At 53.9% G+C, this 26,541-nt stretch overlaps 1 protein-coding gene across 15 annotated transcripts in view; it reads left to right on the top strand.

Moving 5' to 3' along the window:
- Positions 1 to 23,596, top strand: part of DIP2A (disco interacting protein 2 homolog A) — a 108,330-nt gene extending 84,734 nt beyond the window's left edge. For 8 of the 15 annotated variants that reach the window (XM_064577580.1, XM_064577558.1, XM_064577569.1 and 5 more), the window contains 15 exons: positions 452 to 561; positions 637 to 717; positions 3,809 to 3,932; positions 9,242 to 9,363; positions 9,490 to 9,601; positions 10,640 to 10,749; positions 11,239 to 11,369; positions 13,349 to 13,517; positions 14,037 to 14,276; positions 16,250 to 16,311; positions 16,940 to 16,997; positions 18,287 to 18,361; positions 19,698 to 19,872; positions 20,472 to 20,595; positions 21,043 to 23,596. In XM_064577580.1, coding sequence (XP_064433650.1) covers positions 452 to 561; positions 637 to 717; positions 3,809 to 3,932; positions 9,242 to 9,363; positions 9,490 to 9,601; positions 10,640 to 10,749; positions 11,239 to 11,369; positions 13,349 to 13,517; positions 14,037 to 14,276; positions 16,250 to 16,311; positions 16,940 to 16,997; positions 18,287 to 18,361; positions 19,698 to 19,872; positions 20,472 to 20,595; positions 21,043 to 21,295 — 1,946 coding nt within the window. In that variant the 3' untranslated portion in view covers positions 21,296 to 23,596. The other 7 variants (XM_064577550.1, XM_064577583.1, XM_064577590.1 and 4 more) reach the window with 7 other exon arrangements.
- Positions 23,597 to 26,541: the final 2,945 nt, after the last annotated feature.

Raw genomic sequence — 26,541 nt, 5'->3', positions numbered from 1 at the left:
TTCACACATCTAGAAACTAAGTTCAAAGACCGGCTTGACTGTTATTTTTGTTCCTTTGGTTATGTAAATTTTTTTGTTCTTCTTTCACTGATTATTGAACACATAAGATACCATTAAATAAAATACATTTGCTCAGGAAGGTTTAATTTCCTGTTTTATATGTAAAATGCAGGAAAACCGCGCAGTACCCTGAGCGTGTGGCTGTGCTGAGGTCCAGTCATACCCCCAGGTCTACGCCGGATGGCGAGTTTCTCAGTCTGGGGTTGCTTGTATTTGAGAGAGAGACGCTCTTCGCCGCTCACCGTGACCCTTACGGCTGGCTTCCTGAGCGTCAGCGCCTTAGTGAAGAGTGAAACGCCTCATTCAGATAGAAAGCGTTCCGGCAGTAAAGTCACAGGACGGTCCTGTCCCTGAGCCACCACCTGCTCACTCAGAATCCCCCGTTTTCCAGAGGTGGGGCCGGCCTCCATGATCGTGGGGAACCTGGTTGCCGGGAAGAGGATCGCACAGGCCTCGGGGAGGGAGCTGGCTCACCTGGAGGACAGCGATCAGGCCAGAAAGGTAACGGCCGGGGCCCTGGGGCGCGAGGAGGGCGCCCCTCGGCGAGGCTGCAGACTGAGGGGCCTCTCTGCGCAGTTCCTGTTCCTACCCGACGTGCTGCAGTGGCGGGCACACACCACTCCCGACCACCCGCTCTTCCTGCTGCTCAACGCCAAGGTGAGCCAGCTCCCAGCGCTCTGTCCCCCAGGTCCTGCCCAGAGAGCGCTGTGCCCCCGGCCGCCTGCCCCACCTGCTGTTTTCTGTGTGGGGAGCTCAGCGGTCACCTCAGTTGGGCAGTGACATTTCTGGTAGAGCTAGTATTTTTTTTAAGATTTTATTTATTTATTTGACAGAGAGAGAGGGACAGCGAGAGAGGGAACACAAGCAGGAGGAGTGGGAGAGGGAGAAGCAGGCTTCCCGCCGAGCGGGGAGCCCGATGCGGAGCTCGATCCCAGGACCCCGGGATCATGACCTGAGCCGAAGGCAGACACTCAACGACTGAGCCACCCAGGCGCCCCTGGTAGAGCTAGTATTTAACAGGAAAATGCTCAGTTAGAAACAGCATGCTTGTAAAGACTACTAAGTGAGCTAAAAGGAAATGTTTATTTTGTAAAAATTAGGAATTTAGATTTTTTTGTTTATAGCTTTAACATGACAAATGCTGTGTATTGCCCTGATCCTGGGGTAGATTCAGAAATTCACTTCCATGATTTTGGCTACCTTTTAGTGTGATTACACTGTACCAGGAGTTCTCAGGACAGGAAGGAGGTGTGCCGTAACCCTCACATCCAACTTTGGGCCAGCAGACAAAATATAGAAACATGACAAGTTAAATAACCCTAAAAATCCCGCCTCGCTCAGATGCATCTCACACAGGCCGTGAGAACGTTTGCACTTTGACACAGTAAAGGGCAGGTCGCTGTGGCCTTAGAAAATGCTGGTCTAGCTTTTGTTTCTGCTTATTACTGCCCACTGTTTCTTCATTTAAAAAATATTTATTGATACCTGTTAGGTTCTGGGTGTTAAGTAAGAGAAAAAGCGTCCTGCCCTCAGGACGCTTGCAGTGAGTCTTCCCTGCTGGAAAACTAGTCCGTAAAAGAGACTTTATGTTCTTTGTTCACCGTGTATCTGCAGATCTAGAACGGTGTTCAGAGCATATTTATCACTGATTGACTTCTAGAGCATGGAGACAGCCAATAATTAACAAGTGGCCCAGGTAAAATGAGCTCATGATGGGAAACCGAAGATGAGAACAACAGGGGTGTGGCCCCGAGTGCCAGGGGCTCCGAGGCCAGCTGCTGGCTGTCACCGTGAGGGTGTGGCTGGAAGCTGCGCGGGACTGAGCTGTAGGCGCGTGATGGTGGTGTGGTTCGTGGTTCTGAGTGGCTCCTGTGGGTTGCAGGAGGGTGAGTGTGGGGCGGCAGCTCAGAGAGGAGGGGCCCCGGGGTGGGGGCCGCACAGAGGTGCCCACCAGGCATGTGTGGAGAGGTAGATAGTCTTTTTTTTTTAAGATTTTATTTATTAGAGAGAGAGAGAGTGCACAAGCAGGGGGAACGGCAGAGGGAGAGGGAGAAGCAGGGAGCCTGACGCGGGGCTCGATCCCAGGACCCCGAGATCATGACCTGAGCCGAAGGCAGACGCCTAACGACGGAGCCACCCAGGCGCCCCGAGGTAGATGGTCTTTAAAGCCAAGAGAGAGCTCAGGAGGAGCCCACAGAAGACTGGGCCTGGCCTTTTCCAAATCCCCTCAAAGTCACTAGTAAAACTTGGCATTTCTTTTGGTTTGTCAACCTTCTTCGGTTTTCAATTGTCCTTGAGTCCCTGGGGACATGCTGGCCTCTGACCTAGGAGGAGGCCTGTGGCCGTGTAGGTGGCCGTCCAAGGGGGCTGGCAGGCTCTGCCGGCTCTGACGTTCTGCACCTCAGCTGGGCTCGGGGGAAGCAAGCCCAGCTCCCTTGCACGCAGCCTGGCTCTGCGGACAAGCACGTTGGCCTCCGTAAGGGAGAAGGGAGGGGTTCTGACTTTGGCTGGTCTGTTCTGGGGCATTATGTTTAGACCGAGCTGCACTTTTAATTTCCTTAAGAAGGACTAAAAGCTCTGAGGCCTGCCCGACTCCGGTCAGCCGAGGGAAGGAGGCCTTTGCTGGGAGCTGGTGTCCTGACGTCCTTGGCAGAGACGCGAGGCGAGCGAGCAAATGGGCCCATGCCACCCGCAATGCTCTGCGTCCGCCAGGTGCTCCGAGAGGGCAGGCCGCCGACCTGGGGGAGAGGAAGTTCAAACACCACAACCGTGTAGCTTCCGGATGTTTGTTTATTGTGCATTATTATGTGTATTTATATTCGGGATAATGGTTGTTTCTGGGGAAGGAGAGGATGAATTAAGGTTGGTATGCAGAGTGGTGATGATATGTTTTTGAAAACAAATTTAAACATTATGTGGCAAAATATTATTAGGTAAGGAGAACCTGGATATTTATTCTATTATTCTTTAAAGATTTTTTTTTTTTTATTTTTTTTATTTGAGACAGAGAGAATGAGAGAGAGCACATGAGAGGGGAGAGGGTCAGAGGGAGAAGCAGGCTCCCTGCCGAGCAAGGAGCCCGATGCGGGACTCGATCCCGGGACTCCAGGATCATGACCTGAGCCGAAGGCAGTTGCTTAACCAACTGAGCCACCCAGGCGCCCTATTCTATTATTCTTTATAATGTTGTTATATTTAACAGATTTTATCAAAAAGGCCAAAAGAGTTTTCTTTTTTTAATTTAATTAAATTTAGTTAATTTATTTGAAAAAAATTTTTTAGAGCGCGAGCGAGCACACGGGAGCGAGTTGGGGGAGGGACAGAGGGAGAGAGAGCACCTTAAGCAGATGACATGCCCAGTGGAGCCCGACGTGGGGCTCGATCTCACGACCCTGAGATCGTGACCTGAGCCGAAATCAAGAGTCAGACACTTGACCAACTGAGCCAACTGGGCGCCCTCAAGAGTTTTCTCTAACGGCTGAGCCTCGGGCTGTCCTGGACAAGCAGCATGCCCACTGCTGCAGGCTCTCTGGAGACCTGCACAGCTTGTCCCTTCCCTGCTGGAGAACCAGCCGCCTTTGGGAACCCTCCCTGAGATACAGACGACTAGGTGTGTCCTGAGAACTGGCGCAGGCCCCAGCCCTAACCGCAGGAGTTCGGGGCACAGGGCACGAGCGGTGTGTGCTCAGGTGCCCGAGGAACAGACCCTGCCCCCAGCTCCGCGCTGATGCAGGGACCACCTTCCTAGGGCAGCGTCACCAGCACTGCAACCTGCGTCCAGCTGCACAAGAAGGCAGAGAGGGTGGCCGCCGCCCTGATGGAGAAGGCAAGACTGGGCACCGGGGACCACGTGGCTTTGGTCTACCCCCCAGGTAAGCACAGGGGGCCCTCTGTTATTATAAAGCAGACACCCCGTAACCTACAGCCAGGTCGGAAAGTAGGTCTTGGCCAGGTGTCCCGGGTGTCCCCAACACAAACTCCTCCACCCCCCCCGAGCAGCCTCTACCCCTGAGCTCTGTAGCCCTCTCTTCCAGTTCCCCAGCGTCTGAGCACCCAGTGGGGCACCCTGCACGTCGGCTTAGTCTGCCAGTTTTCTTTACATCTGGTATGTTTTTAGTCTCTTTTAATCCACAGGCTCTCCCTCTCCCCCTCTTCGTACTTTATCGATGGAAGCTCTGGGTTGCCTCTGCAGAGGCCCCCCAGTCCCGGAGCAAGCCAGCGGGTTCTTGGCTCCCGTCTTTCCTGCAGGTTGGCAGCGAGGTCCTGGCCCTGGGTCAGATAGGGGTTTGGTGCCTTGGCCGACTCCAAGTGGTGTTGAATTATCTCATCAGGGACCCATGTTGGCTTGTGTCTCCTTCTGTGGTGTTAGCATCCACTGTTGATGCTTCAGAGTTCATTCATTCATTCATTCTTCAGGGTCACGAAACAGTGATATTCTCATTCTGTCATTTCCTGTTTTCATTTATTGGCCATGAAACTAACACACAGAAACTTCCTTCATCTAGCATTTGGCTCCCCAGTGGTGGAATCCCTACGTGCTGATGCTTTCCTTCTGTCGGTCCTGTGTATTCCTGTCACACTCCACTGGATCTAGAAATACATACATCACTGTGAACTCCTGGGCTGAAATGACTGTTGGGTTTCAGTCCTTTGCAGTTAGTTTCTTTGTCAAAGCTCAGGTCATCCCACGTTCGGCCAATAGGAGCCCCTCCCGGCTGGTCTCACGCGACCACAGTCTGCTGCAGGCTCGCGTCCTGCCCGTCCCACCCCAGATCTAGAGCCAGCCATCCCTCCGTGGAGACCCCAGTGCCCCCAGAACAAAACCTGGGCCTGAGGGATGCGCATTTCTTCCAGATTGACTGCTGTTTATTGGCCTTTCAGCAAGCAGATCTAGGTATTACAAATAAATGCAATTGTATCTCTTAGAGAGGCAGTACCTTATGAGTTTATCCTGTCACGTCCCATTTAATTCAGGACTAAACCCCTCCTACCTTGTATCTCCCATTTTCCATACCGAGGATCCTGGTTCTTCAGAACAGGGAGATGATGGAATTCACATAGCCCCATAATCACTCAGTCACTCAAACCTGCATCACATGCAGCATCCCCAGAATAACAGCACAAATACTGTAACCACCTAAATGAAGTTTGGAAACAGTTTAAAATTTTTGCACATGCTTTTCTGCATCTCCACCGCCTGCCCCCGCCCCCCCCCCCAACCTTGTTGCTGTCTTGTGTCTGCGTTATCAGAGGGATGGATGGACGGCCCTTACAAATCCAGCCTCTTGGCTTCTCCTCCTTTGCTTTCAGTTCCCCCTGGAGCTGTCTGTCTCCTGGTCATGCAGGTTTCTGACGCTCCTTCTCTAACTGGTTTCTCAGGAAGCAATCCTAGGACCAGTGGTCTCCTGAGTTCTTGGTTGTTGATAATGGTTTGTACACTTTGTGATTGTTAAAGAACAAAATCCAATGGGGTAAATTTTGGAGGTCTGATTGGCTTTCTCTGGTGACCCCTGAACCCGGCCGCCTGCAGCGTAGCGGGCAGAAAGGAGCCCCGGGGAGCCGCACAGATGAGAGATGTTCATGGGCAGGAGGGAACAGGACGAGGACGTGATCCCGGGAAAACTCGGGTTAGTTGGACAAGGTCACTCTCCTTCAGGGGACCGTGGGGTCTGCCAGACAGAGGACCTCGCTCGTGCCGACCAGGTGACTCCTGACGGACGCTGAGCTCCCCTTTCTGGGAGAGGCCGTACGTGTAATTAGGTTAAGCCTCGGTTTGGTGACCTGGGGCTCCGCCTGCCCTATCCGATCCGGCCCCTGGTCTGGAGGTGCCCCTTCTGTGAGTTTGTTGTTTTCCTGTTAGTGGGTCTGGCACACAGGGCCGTGCACTCAGTGTCTCTCCCTCTTGTGGCGACTCACGCCTTCGCTGGAGCAGGACGCCTGGGTCTGTTTCTCACGGTCGTATCCGGGCTTCTCCAGTCTCGCAGGTCAGAGTCCAGCTCTTCTTCCCCGTTTGTGAGTCATATGGCCTAGAGTCTTGCAGGCTTCCCTTTTCAACTCAGAGTCCAGGAAAGCATGGGGCTGCGCCCAGGGGTGGGTCCTGCTCACTGTCTTGCCTGTTTAATCTTGGGGTTCTCATCTTCATCTCAGGAAAATATTCTTTCTCCTGCCTGCTTTTCCTCCCTTTTTCCTGCACCTGGCACTCTTCTGACTTGTGGCTTGGATCTATCCTCCCCGTCGGGTGCCTTCTCTCGAGTGTGCTCTGTGCTTCATCTCTGGGCCACTTGTCCAGGCCCCTTTTCAGCATCTCTGGGGTACCGTGGGTTGCATTCAGCACTTCTCCATGTGGGACTGCTGCTGCTGGTGGGACCGGGGAGCCTCTTTCTTGGGGGACTGCCACGGAGTGCAGACGTCTCCCCTTCCTGGGGCCTGGGGCAGGGTGGCAGCCTAGTCTCTTTCTTGGCACACATACATGGTAACTCGAATACTCCCCAAACTCCCACTGGCATCACTTTTTTTTCTCCTCCTTCCATTCCCTGTGATGTGGTTTGGAGTGTTGGGGTCCAGAGCCGACGGCCAAGAAGGAATTCTTGAGACGTCTTTGGTGCAAAAAGGTGGTTTTATTAAAGCCTGGGGACGGGACCGGGGGGACAGGACCCGTGGGCAGAAGGAGCTGCTGATCATATGCTTGGGAGTTGGGGGAGGGAAGGAAAAGGGAGGTGTCCAAAAGGACTTGGACCTGCTGAAGAAGACTCACAGGATACCAGAGGCCTGGCTCTTGTCAAGCTAGGGTTGTTTTTCCCTGTTAACAAGGCATCAACATTAAGACAGGAGCTTCCTGGAGGAATGTTACACTCTGCCCGCCTCGAGTATTCGTCAACAGGCTGCAGGTTATAAGGACATTTACTTTTATCTACATTTCCTTCTGCGTCTGTTTCCCACATCACCTGGGCTGTGAGGGTACGTTTCCCTCGGGTGAGCTCAGTCCCCACTCTTCAAGTACCCCTGGGTTCCAGACGTAAGGCAAGCTTCACCCTGACTGCGAGGGGCAGAGACATGGCTGAGCTGGAGCTCCCTGGCCACGAGCTGTCCACACCGGCTGCAGTGGTGCGGAGCCCCGGGCTCAGGGCTGGGGCTGGAAGCACGCACAGCACCCCGGAGGGCGCCCACAGGGAATGTGCCCGCAGGGAGCGCGCTCGCAGGAAGCGCGCCCATAGGGAGCGCGCGCACAGGGAGCGCGGGCACAGGGAACACGCCCGCAGGGAATGTGCCCACAGGGAGCGCGCCCACAGGGAAGCGCAGGGCTGCAGTAACTGGGAAACACTGGGAAGGCTTAACTACAGGAAAAGGGAAGGAAAGATGGGTAGCAAACCAGTGCGATCTTGATAATTGAGAATCCGGAGGGTGAAGAGAGGGAGGGGCCTGATGCTCTTCGCTACTGTGAAGTGTGTTTGACGCTATTCTTAAACCATTTTTAACAACAAAAAAGAAAATGCATGCTGAAGGTCTAAATTTACATCTGAAAACGTGCCAGCAGGTAGAGAGTATAGTAGCTGTAGGCTGAGCTCGGTCCCCGTGGGGAGGGCACTCCCCCCCCCCCCCGCTTTGCATTTGCCACTGGGTGTGTTGTGTATGCTGGTGGGATCAGAAGGATTCTCCCCACCTGTGCACCTGGAAATATGTGCGTTCAGGGAGCATCATGAGTTTTGTGAGCTCAAGGAAGTGGGCTCCTGTCGACGTCTTCCTCATGTGCTGTGTTGGGAAGCGACCATGCTGGGTGTAAGAGCACTCATATGTGCACCAGCCTGCTGGGTGTGCTCACGGCCCTGCTGAGCAACCCTGGCCTCAGAGTCCGCTATTAATATTGGTGGAGCATTGGGAACTTGTAATCCGGTGAAACCCACCAGCCAGGTTAAATGGGACAGAGTTATTTTGACCCTGGAATTGAAATAGCCTGAGGCTGGTGTTTTGTAGCCTGAGGATGCCAGGTGGGGGCCCTGTGTGCTCTGAAGGGTCTCCAGGGTGTGTTTGGGGGGGGGGGGGGCAAGCGTCTCAAGCTGGATTGAGTTCAAGATGGGAGCATAGGTTTTAAGTGCGGTATAATTCCCCCTAAGACTTAAACATGTAGAAATCTGAAGGAACATTTTGGTGGTCACGTGTTATGATGTAAAGCTGAGAGCAAGGAGGGATGCCCTGGCCTGAGAACCGATGTGCAAGGAGTTGCAGCCTTCCAAGTTTCCAGTTCTCCAAGGGGGCAGACCCCCGCCTCATCCTCCCCATCACCTCCTGCTGTAGCTCTGTTCTCCTTGGTGGGCAGACCCCTCACCCTCCCGTGTTCCCTCCTTTTCAGAGCTGGGCAGCCTCTCCCTCAAAAGGGTTCCTACTTCCCTTGCTCACCTACCCTGTGCTTGGCCCCCGGAATGGTAGGCCTAGTGCTGCTCCCGGGCTGGAGACCTCCTGCCCTCGGTGCCCTCCTCTGTGCCACGGACACACCCTCTTCTACCTCTCCAGCCTTTCAGGATAGTCTCTGTACATCCCTCATAGCACTTGCTACAAATATGTTGCCAGCAGGCCGGGTCTGGGCACTGGGAGGGAGTCCTGCAGGACCAGCCAAGATAGGAATGAAATAGAGTTTATTGAAGGTGTAGAGAGAGCGCAGTTATGGACAGTGTTTGGGAGACTCAGGTAAGGAGAGAGAGTCCCATCTTTGTTTGGGATGTGGGGGGTTTTACTGAGGACTGTGGTTTGGTGTGCATGTCCTCTTAGTCATCGGGAGCTGGTTTAGGTGATATCCGTGGAGCCAGGGGGCCTTGGCCTAGAGATGTCTCTAGAGCTGCGGGTCCAGGATACTCATTCTCACCAGGTCGGATCGTTCCTTAGATGTTATGTATTCTAAAGAAATCATTAACTCCTCGTCCCTTACGAGGGGGACATAAACCATTTGCATGTGTAAAGTGGGGGTGCAGGTCCTAGCAAGAAGAGAGGCAAGAAAAGGAGCCAAAATCAGATTTTTATGGAGTCCTTCAGTTTCCTGTCTCAATACCATATCAGTTTGGAGTAGTCATGGTTTTATCCGGGTAATGATGGACTGGGACCCTCTCATCTGTTTGGCCCTCCGTGGTGCTAGGTGCTGTTCGTCACATTCCACCCCGCCCTGACCCTCTCTGACCACGTGTCTTTGCAGGGGTGGACCTCATTGCCGCCTTCTACGGCTGTCTGTACTGCGGCTGCGTGCCCGTCACGGTGCGGCCCCCGCACCCCCAGAACCTCACCACCACGCTGCCCACTGTCAAGATGATCGTGGAGGTACGTGTGCACTGTGGATCGGCCAGGCAGGCCTGACCAGGGGCAGGTGGGGGGCCTGTGCCGTCAACACGTCACCTCTCCATGGCCCTACGTCCCGCTCACACCTTCAACCCCCGTGCTCTGCAGGTCAGCAAGTCCGCTTGCGTCCTCACCACACAGGCCATCATGCGGCTGCTCAAGTCCAAAGACGCGGCCGCCGCCGTGGACATCAGGACCTGGCCGACCATTCTAGACACAGGTGAGGGTCCTCGGCGCCTCGGTGTATGCACTGGCCCCCAGGACACACCACCTTTCCTTTCTTTGTTGTACGGATTGTACGTTTGCCACCAGACAACAGAAGTTGGGTGGGAGCAGCTGAAATAGGTGGCGAAGGGCCGCTCGCCTCTGGGCCTCCCTCATGGCGGGACCCCTGCAGCCGTGGGGCAGAAGCCCTTGTCGGAAGCCGGTGCGTCTGCGGACCACCCCTCCTCGTGGTACAGCAGGTGGGCCCACCGCACACACACCTCCGTCCCTTGTCCCGTCATTGGTGAATGCTGCTGTGCCCCATGAGATGCTTGTGGGCCAACAGGAAGGGCTGTACACCCCTGGACCGCTGTGCCTTGAGCCTTGAGGTCAGCCTGGGACTGAGATGCCCCAAACGAGCAGCACCCCACAGGCTTTGTGGGTGGGCTGTGGTGCACAACCATGTGACCCCCGCACCTGGCAGACATCTGCCCTTGCACCCCAGGGCAAGCGGTCAGGGATTGTGTCGTCTGGCTACCGGCCCGGTACCCGTCTACAGGCCTGGGGAGCTGGTCCAGGGCAGCCGGTGTGGAGCCAGCAGACTGGCTCCAGACAGTCCTGTTGCTTGTCCAGCTTGCGGCAACGTAGGCTCCAGCCCTTGCCTCACTTGAGTCCGCCTCGTGGTCTTACAGGAACGATGAAGCAGGGAGAGCCCTGGGAGCCTGCCCATAGCTCTCGCTGGTAGTGGTTCTGCCACAGGATTTGTGACCTTTGGCAAGTCCTTGCTCCTCCGAGCTCTCGCACTGGTAAATGCACCTCGCCCACCGTCCCTGTCACCACACACTCAGAGCAGTCATGGTGGGTCTGCTCCACATGACATTTTCCTGAAGGTTAAAATGAGCTTCTCCACATATGCGTGTGGCCTGCTATCTCCAGGCCTCCCTCCTGTTCTGCGCGGGCTCTCCCCAGGACTCCCCGGGTACGGATCATGTTTTCTTTCTCCCTTTGAGAGCCTGGAGTAGCGTTAACATTACTGGGGTCACTGCTTCAACAGATGACATACCAAAAAAGAAGGTGGCAAACATTTTCAGGCCCCCGTCTCCAGATGTGCTCGCATACTTGGACTTCAGCGTGTCAACTACGGGGATATTAGCAGGCGTGAAGGTGGGTCCTGGGGTCATAGCTCTTATTTGCTTCCGCCTCTGATGGGTGGGGAAAAAGGTTGTTGGGTGCAGGTTTACGCAGGGCCCCACTCTCATCCACAGCTGGAAGCAACAATAGTGTTCCTTGAAGTTTGTGTTAAATACCAGTAAACCCCCGGAATCAGGTTAGCCCGAGAACTATGCATATTTTGATGTTTTATGGTAACATCTAAACTTTAGAATTTATACCTAGCTTTGGGAGCAGGTGGCTTTAATGAGTCTGTCCCCTCACCAGGAGCCAAGAGCTCCATTAAATTTTTTCATATTCTGAAATTTCATTTAGAAGGTCTTTAGTGTGCCATTTCCTATGTATTATTTGGTTTGAATGGGGATTTGAGCCAGCCATCCTTTAAGGAAGCAACTGTGTCTGGCCGCATTGTTGACAGGCACTGCTCTTCACTTTCTCTCTTCCCTCACATCACTGACCAGAACTTCCATTTTACTCCTTAAGATGTCACACGCGGCCACAAGTGCCTTGTGCCGCTCCATAAAGCTGCAGTGTGAGCTGTACCCCTCGAGGCAGATCGCCATATGCCTTGACCCCTACTGTGGCCTCGGCTTCGCCCTGTGGTGTCTGTGCAGGTGAGTGCTGCAGGTGGTGCTCAGGTGAGCGCTGCAGGTGGTGAGCAGGTGGTGAGTTGGTGAGTGCTGCAGGTGGTGAGCAGGTGGTGAGTCGGTGAGTGCTGCAGGTGGTGAGTAGGTGAGTGATGCGGGTGGTGAGCAGGTGAGTGATGCGGGTGGTGAGCAGGTGGTGAGTAGGTGAGTGCTGCAGGTGGTGCTCAGGTGAGCGCTGCAGGTGGTGAGCAGGTGGTGAGTCAGTGAGTGCTGCAGGTGGTGAGTAGGTGAGTGATGCGGGTGGTGAGCAGGTGAGTGATGCGGGTGGTGAGCAGGTGGTGAGTAGGTGAGTGCTGCAGGTGGTGCTCAGGTGAGCGCTGCAGGTGGTGAGCAGGTGGTGAGTCGGTGAGTGCTGCAGGTGGTGAGCAGGTGGTGAGTCGGTGAGTGCTGCAGGTGGTGAGCAGGTGGTGAGTCGGTGAGTGATGCGCGTGGTGAGCAGGTGAGTGATGCGGGTGGTGAGCAGGTGGTGAGCAGGTGAGTGATGTGGGTGGTGAGCAGGTGGTGAGTCGGTGAGTGCTGCAGGTGGTGAGTAGGTGAGTGATGTGGGTGGTGAGCAGGTGAGTGATGCGGGTGGTGAGCAGGTGAGTGATGCGGGTGGTGAGCAGGTGGTGAGTAGGTGAGTGCTGCAGGTGGTGCTCAGATGAGCGCTGCAGGTGGTGAGCAGGTGGTGAGCAGGTTGTGAGTCGGTGAGTGATGCGGGTGGTGAGCAGGTGAGTGATGCGGGTGGTGAGCAGGTGGTGAGCAGGTGGTGAGTCGGTGAGTGATGCGGGTGGTGAGCAGGTGAGTGATGCGGGTGGTGAGCAGGTGGTGAGCAGGTGGTGAGCAGGTGAGTGATGTGCGGGTGGTGAGCAGGTGGTGAGCAGGTGGTGAGTCGGTGAGTGCTGCAGGTGGTGAGCAGGTGAGTGATGCGGGTGGTGAGCAGGTGAGTGATGCAGGTGGTGAGCAGGTGGTGAGTCGGTGAGTGCTGCAGGTGGTGAGCAGGTGGTGAGTTGGTGAGTGATGCGGGTGGTGAGCAGGTGAGTGATGCGGGTGGTGAGCAGGTGGTGAGCAGGTGGTGAGCAGGTGAGTGATGCGGGTGGTGAGCAGGTGGTGAGTCGGTGAGTGCTGCAGGTGGTGAGTAGGTGAGTGATGCGGGTGGTGAGCAGGTGGTGAGCAGGTGGTGAGTAGGTGAGTGCTGCAGGTGGTGCTCAGGTGAGCGCTGTAGGTGGTGAGCACGTGGTGAGCAGGTGGTGAGCAGGTGGTGAGTCGGTGAGTGATGCAGGTGGTGAGCAGGTGAGTGATGCGGGTGGTGAGCAGGTGGTGAGTCGGTGAGTGATGGGGGTGGTGAGTCGGTGAGTGATGTGGGTGGTGAGCACGTGGTGAGCAGGTGGTGAGTAGGTGAGTGCTGCAGGTGGTGAGCAGGTGGTGAGCAGGTGCCCCTGCAGCTTGCCTGCCTGCAAGACTGGAATCACTTGTGTCATTTTTGGGACCTTAACATTCAGTTTCGATGCCCAGGGAGTCTAAGATGCACATGTGAGTGGGTTCGTTTGGGGGTGAAAAGGATCGGAGCCTGAGTTTGAAATGGAGTAAAAAGAGTAAAAATACATTTTTCACTACATACAAACAGTATCCGTTACTAGTAATAGGGAAGAGGTACTTAATTTCATCAAATACTAGGAAGTAGCGACAGATCTTTGGAAGTAGAAAGCCAGAGTCTCCAGCCAGCAGGTTCTGTCCCTAAGTGTGACCCTGGATCCTTCCAAAGTGCTTAGACGGAGACCACACCCCTGTGTCACCCCCTGCTCCTCACAGAATTTTCTAGTGAAACTCCCACTTGAATTAGGGCTGAATCGTGCCCAGTGCTGGCTAGGAAGAAGTGTCCTCGGGGAAGGAAAGAGGCAGGGACGCGGGTGGCCAGGACGTCTCGTGGGCTCAGCAGCTGTCTGACCCTCCCTGCCCTCTCCCAGCGTCTACTCAGGACACCAGTCCGTCCTGGTGCCCCCGCTGGAGCTGGAGAGCAACGTGTCCCTGTGGCTGTCTGCCGTCAGCCAGTACAAGGCCCGGGTCACCTTCTGCTCCTACTCAGTGATGGAGATGTGCACCAAGGGCTTGGGAGCGCAGACAGGCGTCCTCAGGGTGAGTGCGTGACCCTGCTTGCTTTCCTGTCAGAGTGCCCAAACCAGGGGCTCCTACTTGCTTCTAAACTGGACCCCGGGAGCCTTAAGCCAAGACCGCCAAGATCTGTTCAAGCCGCTTGTGGAAATAGAGTTGAGCCACACTGGCTCCGTGGCGCCTTATCCCGGCGCCCGCTGTGCTACAAGCTCCTCGCTGTGCCCCCAGAGGTCCCTCCCTTCCTCTGCACACCCCACACGTCAGAGGAGGGTGTGAGAGCCAGGCAGGGCTGCAGGGAGTGGAGGGTGGGGGGCAGGGGAGCCAGGGTGGGGGGTGGCGCCCATACTAGCTCTGAGTGCACCGTGGGGTCCAGGGGCCTGGAGTGGGGGCACAGGAGGCCAGGAGTGGGTGCAGAGCTGAGGGGCCCCCTCCAGTGCTTTCATGCTTGGGACCCTGGGGAACTGAGACCCAGCCAGTGAGACCCAGGGGAGGAGGAGGCTGGGGTTTGTGGTTTGCTTCCCGCTCACCCTGCTCCTGCACCAGGTGCCCCCGGGGGTGCCCCTCCAAGCCTTCCTCAGATGGCTCAGGACCGCTCCGCCACTCCTCCCACAGATGAAGGGGGTGAACCTGTCCTGCGTGCGCACCTGCATGGTGGTCGCAGAGGAGAGGCCCAGGATCGCGCTCACACAGTCCTTCTCCAAGCTGTTCAAGGACCTGGGGCTGCCGGCACGCGCCGTGAGCACCACGTTCGGGTGCAGGGTCAACGTGGCCATCTGCCTCCAGGTAAGGCCTGCCGGGGGAGCCCCTCCTCCTGCCGCCCTCCTGCCGCTCTCCGTGTGCTGTCCTGCCTTCTGGTCCCTGGTCCCTGCTTGTCCTCTGAGCCTTTGATGTTCACTTCCACATGTCAGTTCAGCCTGTGAGCTAGGAGGTTTTATTGTAAAAGATATTCTAGTCTCCTAGATGAACAAAGGCTCATTTGAAAACAACACGTTCTTGAGCAGTGGCTATTCACTTACCTGGAAAAATCTCTAAGGTGGATACAATATGTAGCTAATTTTTTAAAGCTTATGACACTTAACCAATTTTAAATGGAAACATTAATTAATGTGGTGGTTTGTATTGCCCCAAATTCATTTTTGAAACATTAAGGTATTTTACTTACTAAAAGGAAAAGACGAAGTTTCCAAAATTGAACAGCTAGAGTATGTCTAATGCTGCTTCAGATGACTGGCTGTTTTCCGGATTTGGTACCAGTATCTGCATTTCACTTCTTCGTAAAAGCATACTGAATGCCTTCCTCACGGACACGGTGTAGGAATTACGGGGTGGAAGAGGCACCCCGGGAGCCAGAGCAGGGCCCAGGTGCCAAGCCAGAGCCTCTGCGCAGCCTTGGTCCTTGGCACCCGGCACACCTGTCCTGGGCCAGCCTGTCCCCGGCACAGGGCCGGTCTCTTATGCAGAGACCATCCTCCTGTTTTCCGGGCATTTCTGCTGATGTCCTCCCCGCCGTGAAGACCCTGCTGGCGTCTCCAAGCCTCAGACCCTTGCCGGTGGCAGGAGGAGGCGGGCTGGGCCCCCTCCTCACGTCCCTTCCTCTTGTAGACAGTACGACTAAGTGTCAGGCTGCCAATGCAGAGTTCGAGGCTGTAAGTGAACACCTTACTCTCTGCTCAACATCTAAAAGCTGGTGCCCCCTTTACTCGATATTTGAAGGTGTCTCTACTATTTGTCGGCACGTGGGATGCCACGTAGGATTGCCAGACTCTTAATGGGTTGTTCACGTTTGCGCTTTGAGATGCAGTGACGTATTTTGCTTTCTCTTACGTGTGTTTCTCACGTGGCCTGTTGCTTCCTGTTTGTTTCCTGTGGCTGTCTCCTCCCTGTCTCCCTCTGCTGGCCTTCTTTGCCTCTGTCAGCCCAACAGGCTGGGAAAGCTGGCTGAGCAGGTACGACCTTGACCTCAACCTCAAGGCACCTCTGTGCTTCCCCCAAGAGTTCCTGTGGCTTCTTGTGAATTCCAGACAAACGCATGTGTCTCTCCTGTCTGACTTTGCTCACAGTGGATGTTCTTGACATATTACAAAAGCTCCTTTGAAACCAAATGGAAGCGCAAAGCTATTTTCAAAAGAACGTACCAGTCCTGGCGTTGCCTTTGGAGGAAGGGCCGTGTTTGGTCTCAAAGAAGACCCTTGTTTTAACCAGGGCAGACGTGGGTTACACTGTCTGGGGTCTTCAGAGAGTGACGTCGAGCAGAGTGTCCATTTAACTCCATGTTCCTTATCTACTAAATGGGCCCTAATAGCCTCAGCAGGGTCAATGCCAAGTCTCCGAAGAGAGGCGAGAAGGGTGAATCCCCGAGAGAGGCTCCACTCTGCTCGGCCCTTGGTAGAATCCAGTTGGCTGGCGAGAGGCCAGGCCTGATCTGACGGCGTGGCGGAAATGCCCTCCAAAACCTACGGTGGTGTTTCTACCATTGCACGGAGGGTGGGGACCAGCGGGAACACAGAGCTCTTAGAACTGACGAGTAAAATTGTAGGTTTTGCTGGACGCTCCACTCGACGTTGTTGAGCCAGGTAGATGTTTGGATGGAGGGCGTCTGTGCCCGCGGGCAGGCTCCTGGCCCCAGGCAGAGCTGCTGCCTTCCTGGGTGTGCCCTGGGGGCCCGGGAGGGGCTGTCACGCGGCTCTGCCTGTGTAGATGCAGACCCTCTCCTGCAGACCCGGTGAAGGGAAGTTCCTCTGCTGCTCTCCTTTCAGGGCACGGCCGGCCCGGACCCCACCACCGTCTATGTGGACATGAGGGCGCTGCGGCATGACCGGTAAGGGCCCGTCCACACCCGCAGGGGAGCTTGTGTGGGCCGGCTGGGTCCCGGGCTGACCTCCCAGCAGCCTGGCGTGAGCGGCTGGCTGGCTGGGCCCCCTGGGGGGCCCCTCGTGTCAGCGCCGCTCAGGCAGCATCCCTGAACCTGTGGTTCCCACCCTTGGAGGGAGGATGGAAGTTACCCAACACCTGACGCGGGTCGTCTTACGGGGTAGAAAACAAGCGAACCAGCCAATGGCAAGCATGTTTTTCCCACGATACCATTTTAAGACCAGACTTAGCGTTTCCATCCAGTAAATGTGCGCGGGCCACAGTGTGTCCCTATGGGTCTGGGTCCCTCCCAGCTCCGAAGCTGGGTTCTGGTTCTGGACCCTCAAACGTGGCCACGCTGCCCCTTGATGTAAACAGCGGTGGAGCCTCCTGGGGGTGGGGCCAGCAGGTGGGGGCGGGTGGGGGGAGGGTGCAGAGAAAGCTGGAGCCAACCCCTGCCCTGAGTCGGGGCCAGTCAGCAGGCAGTCGCTGCTCCAAGGTCACGGCAAGGTCGTGAGTCTGAAGACGAATTGTCCACAGACTGACCTTTATAGCGACAAGCAGTTTCTGATGACTTTTCCCTTGTTAATTTTCAGGGTACGTTTGGTAGAACGGGGTTCTCCGCACAGTCTGCCGTTGACGGAGTCTGGAAAGGTAGTGGGAGCTGGAACTTGGTCCCTGGCGGGTTCCGAGAGGTCAACATGTCCTGATGGAAACAGGTCGACCGGGGTCGTGGCTGGGCTGATGCAGAGGGCTCCTGTCCTCCTCACCTCTCACACAAGGACATCAGAAAGGAGAGAGGGGCAGAAGCCCAGAAGGAGCTCCCACTGGGGGCTTGAGCCCGCTGGGCCCGATGCCACCAGGGGGATCTGGAGAACAGGTGTCCTCAGAGCCAGGGAAAGAAGAGCACCCACGTGGCTTTATCAGGGTGTGTGATGCAGTGGGGGGATGGCCTGGGCGTCAGGAGACAGCAGGGTCAAGGGTAGGGCTGGATGCCCAGTGTCGCGGCCAGGAACAGACGGCCCCGATCTCAGGGCTTCCCACAGCTCCCACAGCGTGCCGGTGCTAGGCCCAGGGCAGAGGGGCGGCCCGTCCTGTTCCTGTGCAATCCCAGAGGCAAGAAATGGAGGTTGGTATGACCCACACAGCCTGGAAGGGCCACCCCGATTCTGCTCCCACACGATTAGGGTCGCAGCGACCGCTAGGGACAGGGCAATGGAGACGGCAACAGGACAAGAGCTGTGCGCCTGCAGAGGGTGACCAGGGTCGGGCTTCTGAGGAGGGACAGCCACAGACATGAGGGGCAGAAGGCTCCGCTGGTGCAAAGGTCCTGGGGTGGGAGTGTGGGCCTCGGAGGGGCCAGTGTGGCTGGAGCTGAGCTGAGGGAGAGGAGGAAGATGACCATGGGCGACAGAACCTGCATCCCCATGTTCCTGTGACCCCTTGACCCTTCCTCCCATCTGCCTGGAGGTCCCCACTGCCATCTGTTTCGTATATGGGGACGCCACCTGAGACAGAACAGGTATCCGGGTGGTCTGACCAGAGCCAGTGCCCCTGCATGCCTGAGCCAGCCGGCAGAGTGGGACTGACTCCATGTCTTCACGGTAGCTCCCCAGGCCAGGCTGGGGCTCACCGAGCCGGCACACAGAGCCCTGGCAGCGGCCCATGGTGCATGGACGGCACCCCATACTCATGGGCCCCTGCAAGGGGCAGGTTGTCCTCGTGTGTCCTTAGTGAAAGACCCCAGGTGTGGGGGATGCTTATGGAAACCCTCCTTACCCCTCTCGACATCTGAAATAGGGTCCATTCTTAGGAACTGGGATAATTTTGCTAAGATTCACAATTTATTTTTATCTATTAAAAAGTCTCTTATTTCTGTGGAAAATCGGTGTCTGATTTAGGTTGGCGTCTAACCCTCCTGATCACTCACATCCTCTTTCCAGATCCTCCCTGGGGTGAAGGTCATTATTGCTCACACTGAAACCAAAGGGCCCCTTGGAGACTCACACCTGGGAGAGGTAAGGTGGGGGGCCAGAGCCCCCACGATCTCAGCAGCTGCCCGACTCGCCTCCCCAGTCTGTCCCAGAGTCAGGAATTCTCAGCTGTTTGGGGTCATGCATACTTTGGAGAAGCTGTTTTGCTCCTGCCCCTACTGCACTCATTTGTGTGTGGGGGGGTCCCTCTGGGTTCCTGCAGGATGAAGCCCACCCCAGGGTTGCCCTCCAGCGAAGGGAAACCTCGAGTTTTGTGGGCACTGGGAGGCCTGAGGAGCAGCCCAGACACTGTGATTCCCCTTGAAAAGCAGTCCCCGAGGGAGGGGCTGGCTGGGGGCAGACATAGGCTGGGGCGGGGGGGCCTCTGTGTTCTTAGGATGCAGGCTTTGTGGGAGTCACTGTGCTGACACAATGTGTCGTGCATGGGAGTGGGTCCTGAGTGACTCGGGGCAGGTGGGACTGTTCCCTGGGGGCCGAGGGCCCAGGCGTCTCAGTCATGGTGGGAACGTCTCAGGCTTCCAGTTCCAGGCTCTGTGGGCGAGCACCAGGTGGGCACAAGGACCACTGTGCTCTGCTGTGGACAGCTTCTGGGATCCTGGCAGATGGGGTTCAGGGGTATTTACACAGATGCTGCCCAGTTTGTCTGATGGGGGCCTTCCAGGGGTCGCTCAGTGTCCTGATTGTCCTGATCGCTCATGTCCTGGGCCCAGGGCTGGGTGTAGTCAGCATGGGGCCGCCCCTCAGCCCTCCCTCTTCCTGGCCAGCTGGACCCAGGCCTATTAGGGCAACAGTTTGCCCCCAAGGTGGTCATGGAGGGTCTGTGCCAGGCTGGGAACCTGCCTCTTGGGGCAGGAGGCCCTGTTGGGTGCCCCGCGTCCTCTTTGAGATGCCATCTGGGGGTGTCCAGAACCAGGCGCTCAGTCTGGGGAGCTGACTGTGGGTCCTGGATGGGCCCTGTGTTAGAAGGACACCCCAGGGGACCCCACAGCACTTGGTACCGCTACCCATGTGCGGCCGACGGCTGTGTGGGGGCGTGTAGACTCAGCATGTCCGCAGGGGAGGTTTAGCGGCCCTGCCCGCTCCGTCCTGTGAGCCCTCCCTCCCTTTACCTGTGCCCGAGTGGACATGCAGGGGCTCCCAGAAACCTTCTAGGGCAAAGGGAGGAATGCTTCATTGAGGAGAGAAAGGTTGTTTGCTTGCTTTCCATGCCTGGAATCTTAACTCCATTCACAAGAGAAAAGAGCTCGGCCTCCGCCGCCTCTGTTAAGTGTTTCCTTAAGCACTCCGGGCCGGTGACGTCTCCTGACACTGTGCCCAGCATTTGTGATGTGCCGACCTTCTCGACCTCTGAGCCCCGCAGATCTGGGTGAGCAGCCCACACAACGCTACCGGCTACTACACGGGGTACGGGGAGGAGGCTCTGCACGCCGACCACTTCAGTGCCCGGCTGAGTTTCGGAGACACCCAGACCATTTGGGCGAGGACTGGCTACCTCGGCTTCCTGCGAAGAACAGAGCTCACGGATGCCAGCGGAGGTGAGGGCTGCCTCGGGCGCCGCAGCCCCGGTGCTGACGTGTGCTGGGGTCTGTCTGCACCGCCCGCGAGCCGCAGCGTCTCGGACGTCCTGCTGGCTCACCCCGCCCTTTGCTGTGAGCTTGTGTCGTGAGGTGTGGGGGGCAGGGATGTGCTCTGGTAGCAGTTTTCCCTGAAAATGGCTATTTTGCCCCCATGGCTGTCCCTCACTGGCCTTGGGCCCTCAGCCTCTGCTGGGGATGCGGGGTGTTGGTGACAAGGCCGCCAGGCCCCCTCCACGTGTGACCCCTGAAAGCTGCAGAGTCCCTTGGGCCACCACAGGCTGCCCAGATCAGGTCAGAACTGGGTGTCCCCACAGATGCTGCTTCATTCCAGAGATGGCACAGATTATTTCACAGAGTGTGTTCACACCCTGACGTGCTCTCCTGAGGTGGTGACTGGCAGCAGGGCTGTGCCCGCGGGGAATGGTTCCGGGCCCCCTGCTCGGCTCACGGACGGGAGGCTCGGTTGTCCCACACGGCATGACTCGGGGCTGACACGGATGCAGATGCGCCCGGTGTCCCCTGGGTGTCCTTCTGAGGCGTGCGAACCGTGTTCACAGAGCGACATGATGCGCTGTACGTGGTCGGGTCTCTGGATGAGACGCTGGAGCTGAGAGGCATGCGCTACCACCCCATCGACATCGAGACGTCCGTGGTCCGAGCCCACAGGAGCATCGCTGAGTGGTGAGAGCCACGTCCCGCCCGGCCCAGCTCGCCTCCAGCAGCAGACCCCAGGCCTCTTGCAAGCTCCTTCCTCACCTCCTAATCAGTTTCAAAACGTGAGGTCCCTCAGTTATCCTGAAGTGTCCCTGCTTTTACTTGAATTTCTTAATTGAAATGGTTGTGACTCCTGACGTCTTCCCTTGGTGGGAGCTTGAACTGGGTCAGGCAGAGCTTTCGGCGTCAGCTGATGCTCTCGGTTCTTGTTCAGGGCTTTAACTAGAACAGAGATTCCTGGAAAACGCACTTAGCCTGACCCTTGCACCGTTAGTGGTGTTGAGCTGTGGTGTAACACCAGCAAACGTTTGTGATTTCTCTTCCTGCTCTATTTGGCACTGTTCCCCGCATGTCCGTGTGGCCCGGAGGCCTGTGCCCACCCCCCGTGTGACGCTGCCTGTCTTGTCCCTGCAGCGCCGTGTTCACCTGGACCAACCTGCTGGTCGTGGTGGTGGAGCTGGATGGGCTGGAGCGGGACGCGCTGGACCTGGTGGCTCTGGTCACAAACGTGGTGCTAGAGGAGCATCACCTGGTCGTGGGCGTGGTGGTCATCGTGGACCCCGGCGTGATCCCCATCAACTCGCGGGGCGAGAAGCAGCGCATGCACCTTCGAGACGGCTTCCTGGCCGACCAGCTGGACCCGATCTACGTGGCCTACAACATGTGAGCACGGCTCCTCAGCCCTGTGCCTCCCGCGCGGGGACCGGCAGAGGCGTCGGGCCACCAGCAGCCACCAGAAGGACTCCAGTCTTCCCGCGCGCCACGCCCCTTCTTCCTCTGCTTGTTCAGATCCGCTCCAGGCTCCCCAAGTCTCACTTGGGGAACCGCCTCCTGGACCATCTGAAGAAGTGTCTTGTCCTTGGAGGACATTTGGGGGAGCAGGAATGTCAGTACCTGAACGGGGGGCTGCCTGAGGGGGGAGGCATTGCAAGTGCGCTACTGTGTTGCGAGTTTGCACCTTTTTTAGGCTGAAAATATAGTTCTTGAATTTAAAAATTCAATTATTTATTCCCACTTCCTATATAGAATTCATGCTAGGAAGAACTTGAGGGCCCTGGTCCATGTGCCTCGCTTCCGTTTCACAGGGAGGAGCCGAGCAAGGGTGGCGGGTCCTGGGCCCCCCCGCCCCCCCGCACTCACAGGGCACTTCCCAGGCAGGTTGGATGTGGAAACACGTGAGAACGCGTGTGCCTGGTCATCCGCGTTTGTTGTCACTGACCCTTGAGAAGTGCCACTGGGGCCTGTCAGATTAGATGCTTGCTTTTGGGCAGGTAAACCAGCATTTAGGCTTAAACCACTTCCTAGGTTTGTCATTTCATGCTGTTTAGTTAACTTCCTCGTTTTCCTAACACCACCAGATAAGTTCTTCTCAATCCGTGGAATTGTGTGAATTGTTATTTTTATTCCTGTTAACAGACTTGGGGGCATTGGTGGCAGCGCCTGGGCGTTCGGGTCCTCAGCGCTGCTGGCCGAGCATCCTGCGTGGGCTCCAGGGGCCGTGGACAGAGCCTTGTCCCCCTACCCTGGATTTCACAGTCTGAGTTGTGTGCCTATAAAACGTGGCCAAACTGCATTTGGTTATTTTATTCAAACTTGATGGAACTGACTGATCTGATATTATAGTAAACCTAAATCAAAGAAGAGAATGTAAAATCTTTTAGATACTTAAAAGAATTTGAAGCGAAGCTCAAATCTAAGATTATTTTTATATAGCTATTAAAGAGTATGTTATGAAGTTGTGGGGGTTTGGGGGGATTGAGTGTGGGAAAGTTTATGAATTATGCATGCTTCCTAGGAACAACCAGGTGTTTCTGGAATTAGCCTGGAGCGGTGCCTAACAAAGCTATTATTAATTCTCTACCATTTTAAATTCACCACCGAATGGGCCCGGCCAGCTGGGCCAACTCTCACATCTCTTATTTGGCTACAGGCAGCGCGTGCATATTAGTTCTGTTTGCCTATGGTGTTGAGCTGTGGTGTAATATGTTACAACATACTGGAATCCTAATAAGCCTATTGTAGTTATGTACATAATCTGTATAACTTATTGTTTGACATACAGAGGTTCTAGCAGTGGACTAACGGACATTCCTTGTAATACAGTGGCCAGCAGGGGAAAACTACCTAACCCTAATCTTAATGTTGTAGTTTTATAGGAAACAAATACTGTAAAATTTTTGTATTGAGAGGTCAGTGGCAGTAAGACAAAGTGTCTTGTAAATTAAGATTTTAGGAAGCGCATTAAAATGTTTTAAAATTACTCTCTGAGAATTCTGTATATCACACTAAAATTTTTTATATCATTATGTTAATAAAAGGTATTGACTGTTTGTAATTCTGCACTTTGAAATGTGTGAAAATGTTTTTTAAATTACCCCAAATAGGATGTATTTTATTATGCATTCTTTTTTCTGAATATAAAAGCATTTATGCTTACAGCATAAAATCTACAAAGCACATTAAAGTGTGAAGAAGAAAATTAAGATCTCCTCTCATCCTACCTCTGCGAAATAGCAGCATTAGTATCTGCTAAAAACCCTTTCAGGGATTAATTTTTTCTTTGTTAGAATTTTTACAAAATTAGGGTCCTATGCTTTGATACTCATTTTTGTACTTAATAAATTGCAGACTTTTAATCTATCACATATATTCTTCTACTTGTTTTAGACACTGTGCCGTGACTAACGGTAGTTTTACCCCTGCTGTCCGCTGGTGGCGGGTGACGCACGTTAGCCGCGCTGGGTGCCCGCCCGTCCGCAATGGCAGTTGCTGTCTCAGACGCAGTTCCTGCAGGGAGAGCGACCAGGTCAGAGCTCATCCCAGTTTGAAAGGCCGTGTGGCGGTGGCCGCTTTCCAGCAGCCCCTGGTATTGGCAACGGACTCTTGGCCAAGATTAAAATAAGTCCTTGCCAAATTGATGGTCAAATAAGTGTCATGTCTGGTCATATTAAATATGTTTTCATGTGTCGTTTTGATTTCTCATTTGATTCGTTCTATTCAGATCTGCCGATTCTTACTGTGCTCAAATGTTTTTTGGTTGATTTGTAGGAGCCATTTTATATTAAGAATTATAATGTCCATATAGTCCATACTGTGTCTAGTAGGTCATTTGTATCTCGATTCTGTTTGTTTTAGTTTAGGTTTGTTTTTTTTAAGATTCTTATTTATTTGAGAAGGAGACACATAGAACGAGCATGAGTGGGGGGCGGTGGGGGGAGAGCAGGGAGGAGAGGGAGAAGCAGACTCCCCGCTGAGCAGGGAGCCCGATGAGGGGCTCGATCCCGGGACTCCAGGATCATGACCTGAGCAGACTCTTAACCACTGACTGAGCCACCCAGGCGCCCCAATTTAGGTTTGTTTTTTTTTAAATGTTTTAAGTATTTTATGCAAACTATGGTTACTTGTGCTTAATTTCAGATTATGAATATAGCTGATTTGTTTCGAAGTGATTCTACTAGGATCGTCAGCATAACCATAATCTCTCCTTGTGGCCTGGAGCCTCTGCTTTGGGTGAGATACCACTGAGGCAGGGGCCCAGTCCCCCCTCGCCCAGCTGGTAAGATGCTGGTTCCATGCCAGGAGAAGCAAGCTGAGAAGACCCGAGGGCAGTACTGTCCCCAACCCCACGGATCGCCGAGCTCTGAGAGCGGGTGTGTCCCTCAGAAGTGTGCTGTTGTTCCCACTCCTGGGCCCAGAGCCCTCACCTGTTGGGAGAAGCAGGCTGTAGAAGGGGTGGCTCCTTGTCTCTTCCCAAAGGAACTGACTGCATTTGCACCAGAGCATGGAGAAGTTCGATCACAAGGACACTTTCAAAAACAGTAGGAGTTGTGGTGAAAGGCCATTGGAAAGAGATTCATAGATTCAGTGAAGGGACTGGCTGAACTGTAGGCCAGCAAATTTTCGGGAGAACCAGGGAGAGAGACTGGGGAAGAGCCCTCCTGGGGCTAGAACAAACCTCAAACACTGCTCTTGGGAGTTGTTTCCTCTGTGAATCCCACGTTGGGTCAAGTTGGGCTCTAGAGAGATCCGTACCTCCCCCGCCAGCTGAAAACAATAGAGCAATCAGCTGGTACTGCTTGAGCTTAACAGCCAGGTGTGGTCAGTGAAAGAGCCGAGAGTCCTGCCCAAACCGCTGTCACCCACGGCGACTGTGGGCATACCCACTGCTGCACCTCCCAAGGAACAGGAATGACACCAGAGCCTTACCACTGCGTGGAGGGGGCCAGTCACTACACACGACAACAACAAGCCCGGGGTTGGGGGGATGGGTGGTAGAGGGAGGGGCAAGAACCCAGAGTTGCTTCAGTGTACTATCTAGAATGTCTAGATTCCCCCCCAAAATTATGAAGCATGTAAAGAAACAGAAGCATGATCTATACACCAGGAAAAAGGAAGACAACAGAAACTTCATATGAGATGAACCAGATGTCAGATTTAAAAAAGACTTGAAAGTAGCCACTTAAAATATGTCACAGAACTAAAGGAAGCTATAATTAAAGAAGCAAAGGAAGGTATGAGGACAATGTCACATCAAAGAATATCAATAGAAAGATCAAAATAAAATATATAATGTATAATATTTTATATAACATGTTTGTACATTCCATAGCTGTCACTTATATATTACATAATATAAGATACACAAATATATATCTAAAATATACAATATATTTACATACATAAAAAAACCAAATGGAAATTTCCGGAGTTGGTAAAGTACAAGAACTTAAATGAAAAATTCACTAGAGGGGCTCAACAGTACTTCTGGATGGGGAGAAGTTTCAGCACACTTGAGGACAGATTGATAAAGATTATGCAATCCAAAGAACAGAGGGGGAAGGAAGATAAAAAAGGAATAGAGCCCCAGAGAAATGTGGGACACCACTAAGCTCACCAGCCATGTGTAATGGGACTACCAGAAGGAGACGAGAGAGAGAAAAAAGCAGAAAAAAATTTGAAGAACTAGTGGCTGAAAACTCCCCCAAATATATTGAAAAGTACTAACCTACACATTAGGGAGCTGAAGAAACTTCAATTTGGATAAACACAAAGAGATTCACAGGCATAAGCAATTGATCCTTGAACAACGTGAGTTTGAACTGCGCAGGCCCACTCATACATTGATTTTCTCTCAGTAAATACCATACAGTACTGTCAATGTATTTTCTTTTTGATTTTGTCAACATTTGCTTTTCTCTAGCTTACTTTATGGTAAGAACACAGTATATAAAACACATACAAATATGTGTTAATCGGCTGCTTACATTATTGGTCAACAGGAGGCTGTTAGCAGTTAAGTTTAGGAGGCGTCAAAAGTTATACATGGATTCTCAACTGCACAGAGGTCACCATCTGTAACCGTGTGTTGTTCAAGGGTCAGCTGTATAGTAAAGCTACTAAAAGGGGAAATCTTGAAATCTGCAAGAGAGAAAAACTTGCCCCTCACAACGAGACTGAGCTGAATTCTCAGCAGCAATCACAGGCCTGAAGACCCTGGGAGGACATTCAAAGAGCCCAAAGAAAAGAACTGTCAACCAAGAATCATGTATCCAGCTAAGCTATCTTTCAGAAGTGGAGGCAAAATAAAGACATTCCCAGACACTGACCTGCATCACCAGAAATACTAAGTCCCTCAGGCTAAAAACAAGCGATCCCGGATGGTGATTTGAATTCAAATAAAATAAAAAATAAAAAAACAAGGAGCACTGGTAAAGATAGCAGTAATTATGTAATTATAAGAGATGATATAAATGCATATTTTTCTCCTTAACTAATTTAAAAAGAAATTGCATAAAATAATATGTATATTATGTAATGTTGGTCTTACAGAAATATAGTGTCTATGTAATATTTTTGCCAATAACAGCACAAAAGAAGTGGGTGGGAGCAAAGCTGTAGCAGGTTACTTCACAG

This window comes from Mirounga angustirostris, unplaced genomic scaffold (assembly GCF_029215605.1).
Source record: "Mirounga angustirostris isolate CCGP_5_RB_7025 unplaced genomic scaffold, mMirAng1.0.hap1 SCAF_1, whole genome shotgun sequence".
In the NCBI taxonomy this organism is placed as follows: Eukaryota; Metazoa; Chordata; class Mammalia; order Carnivora; family Phocidae; genus Mirounga; species Mirounga angustirostris.
This window is presented reverse-complemented; position numbering and strand designations above follow the sequence as displayed.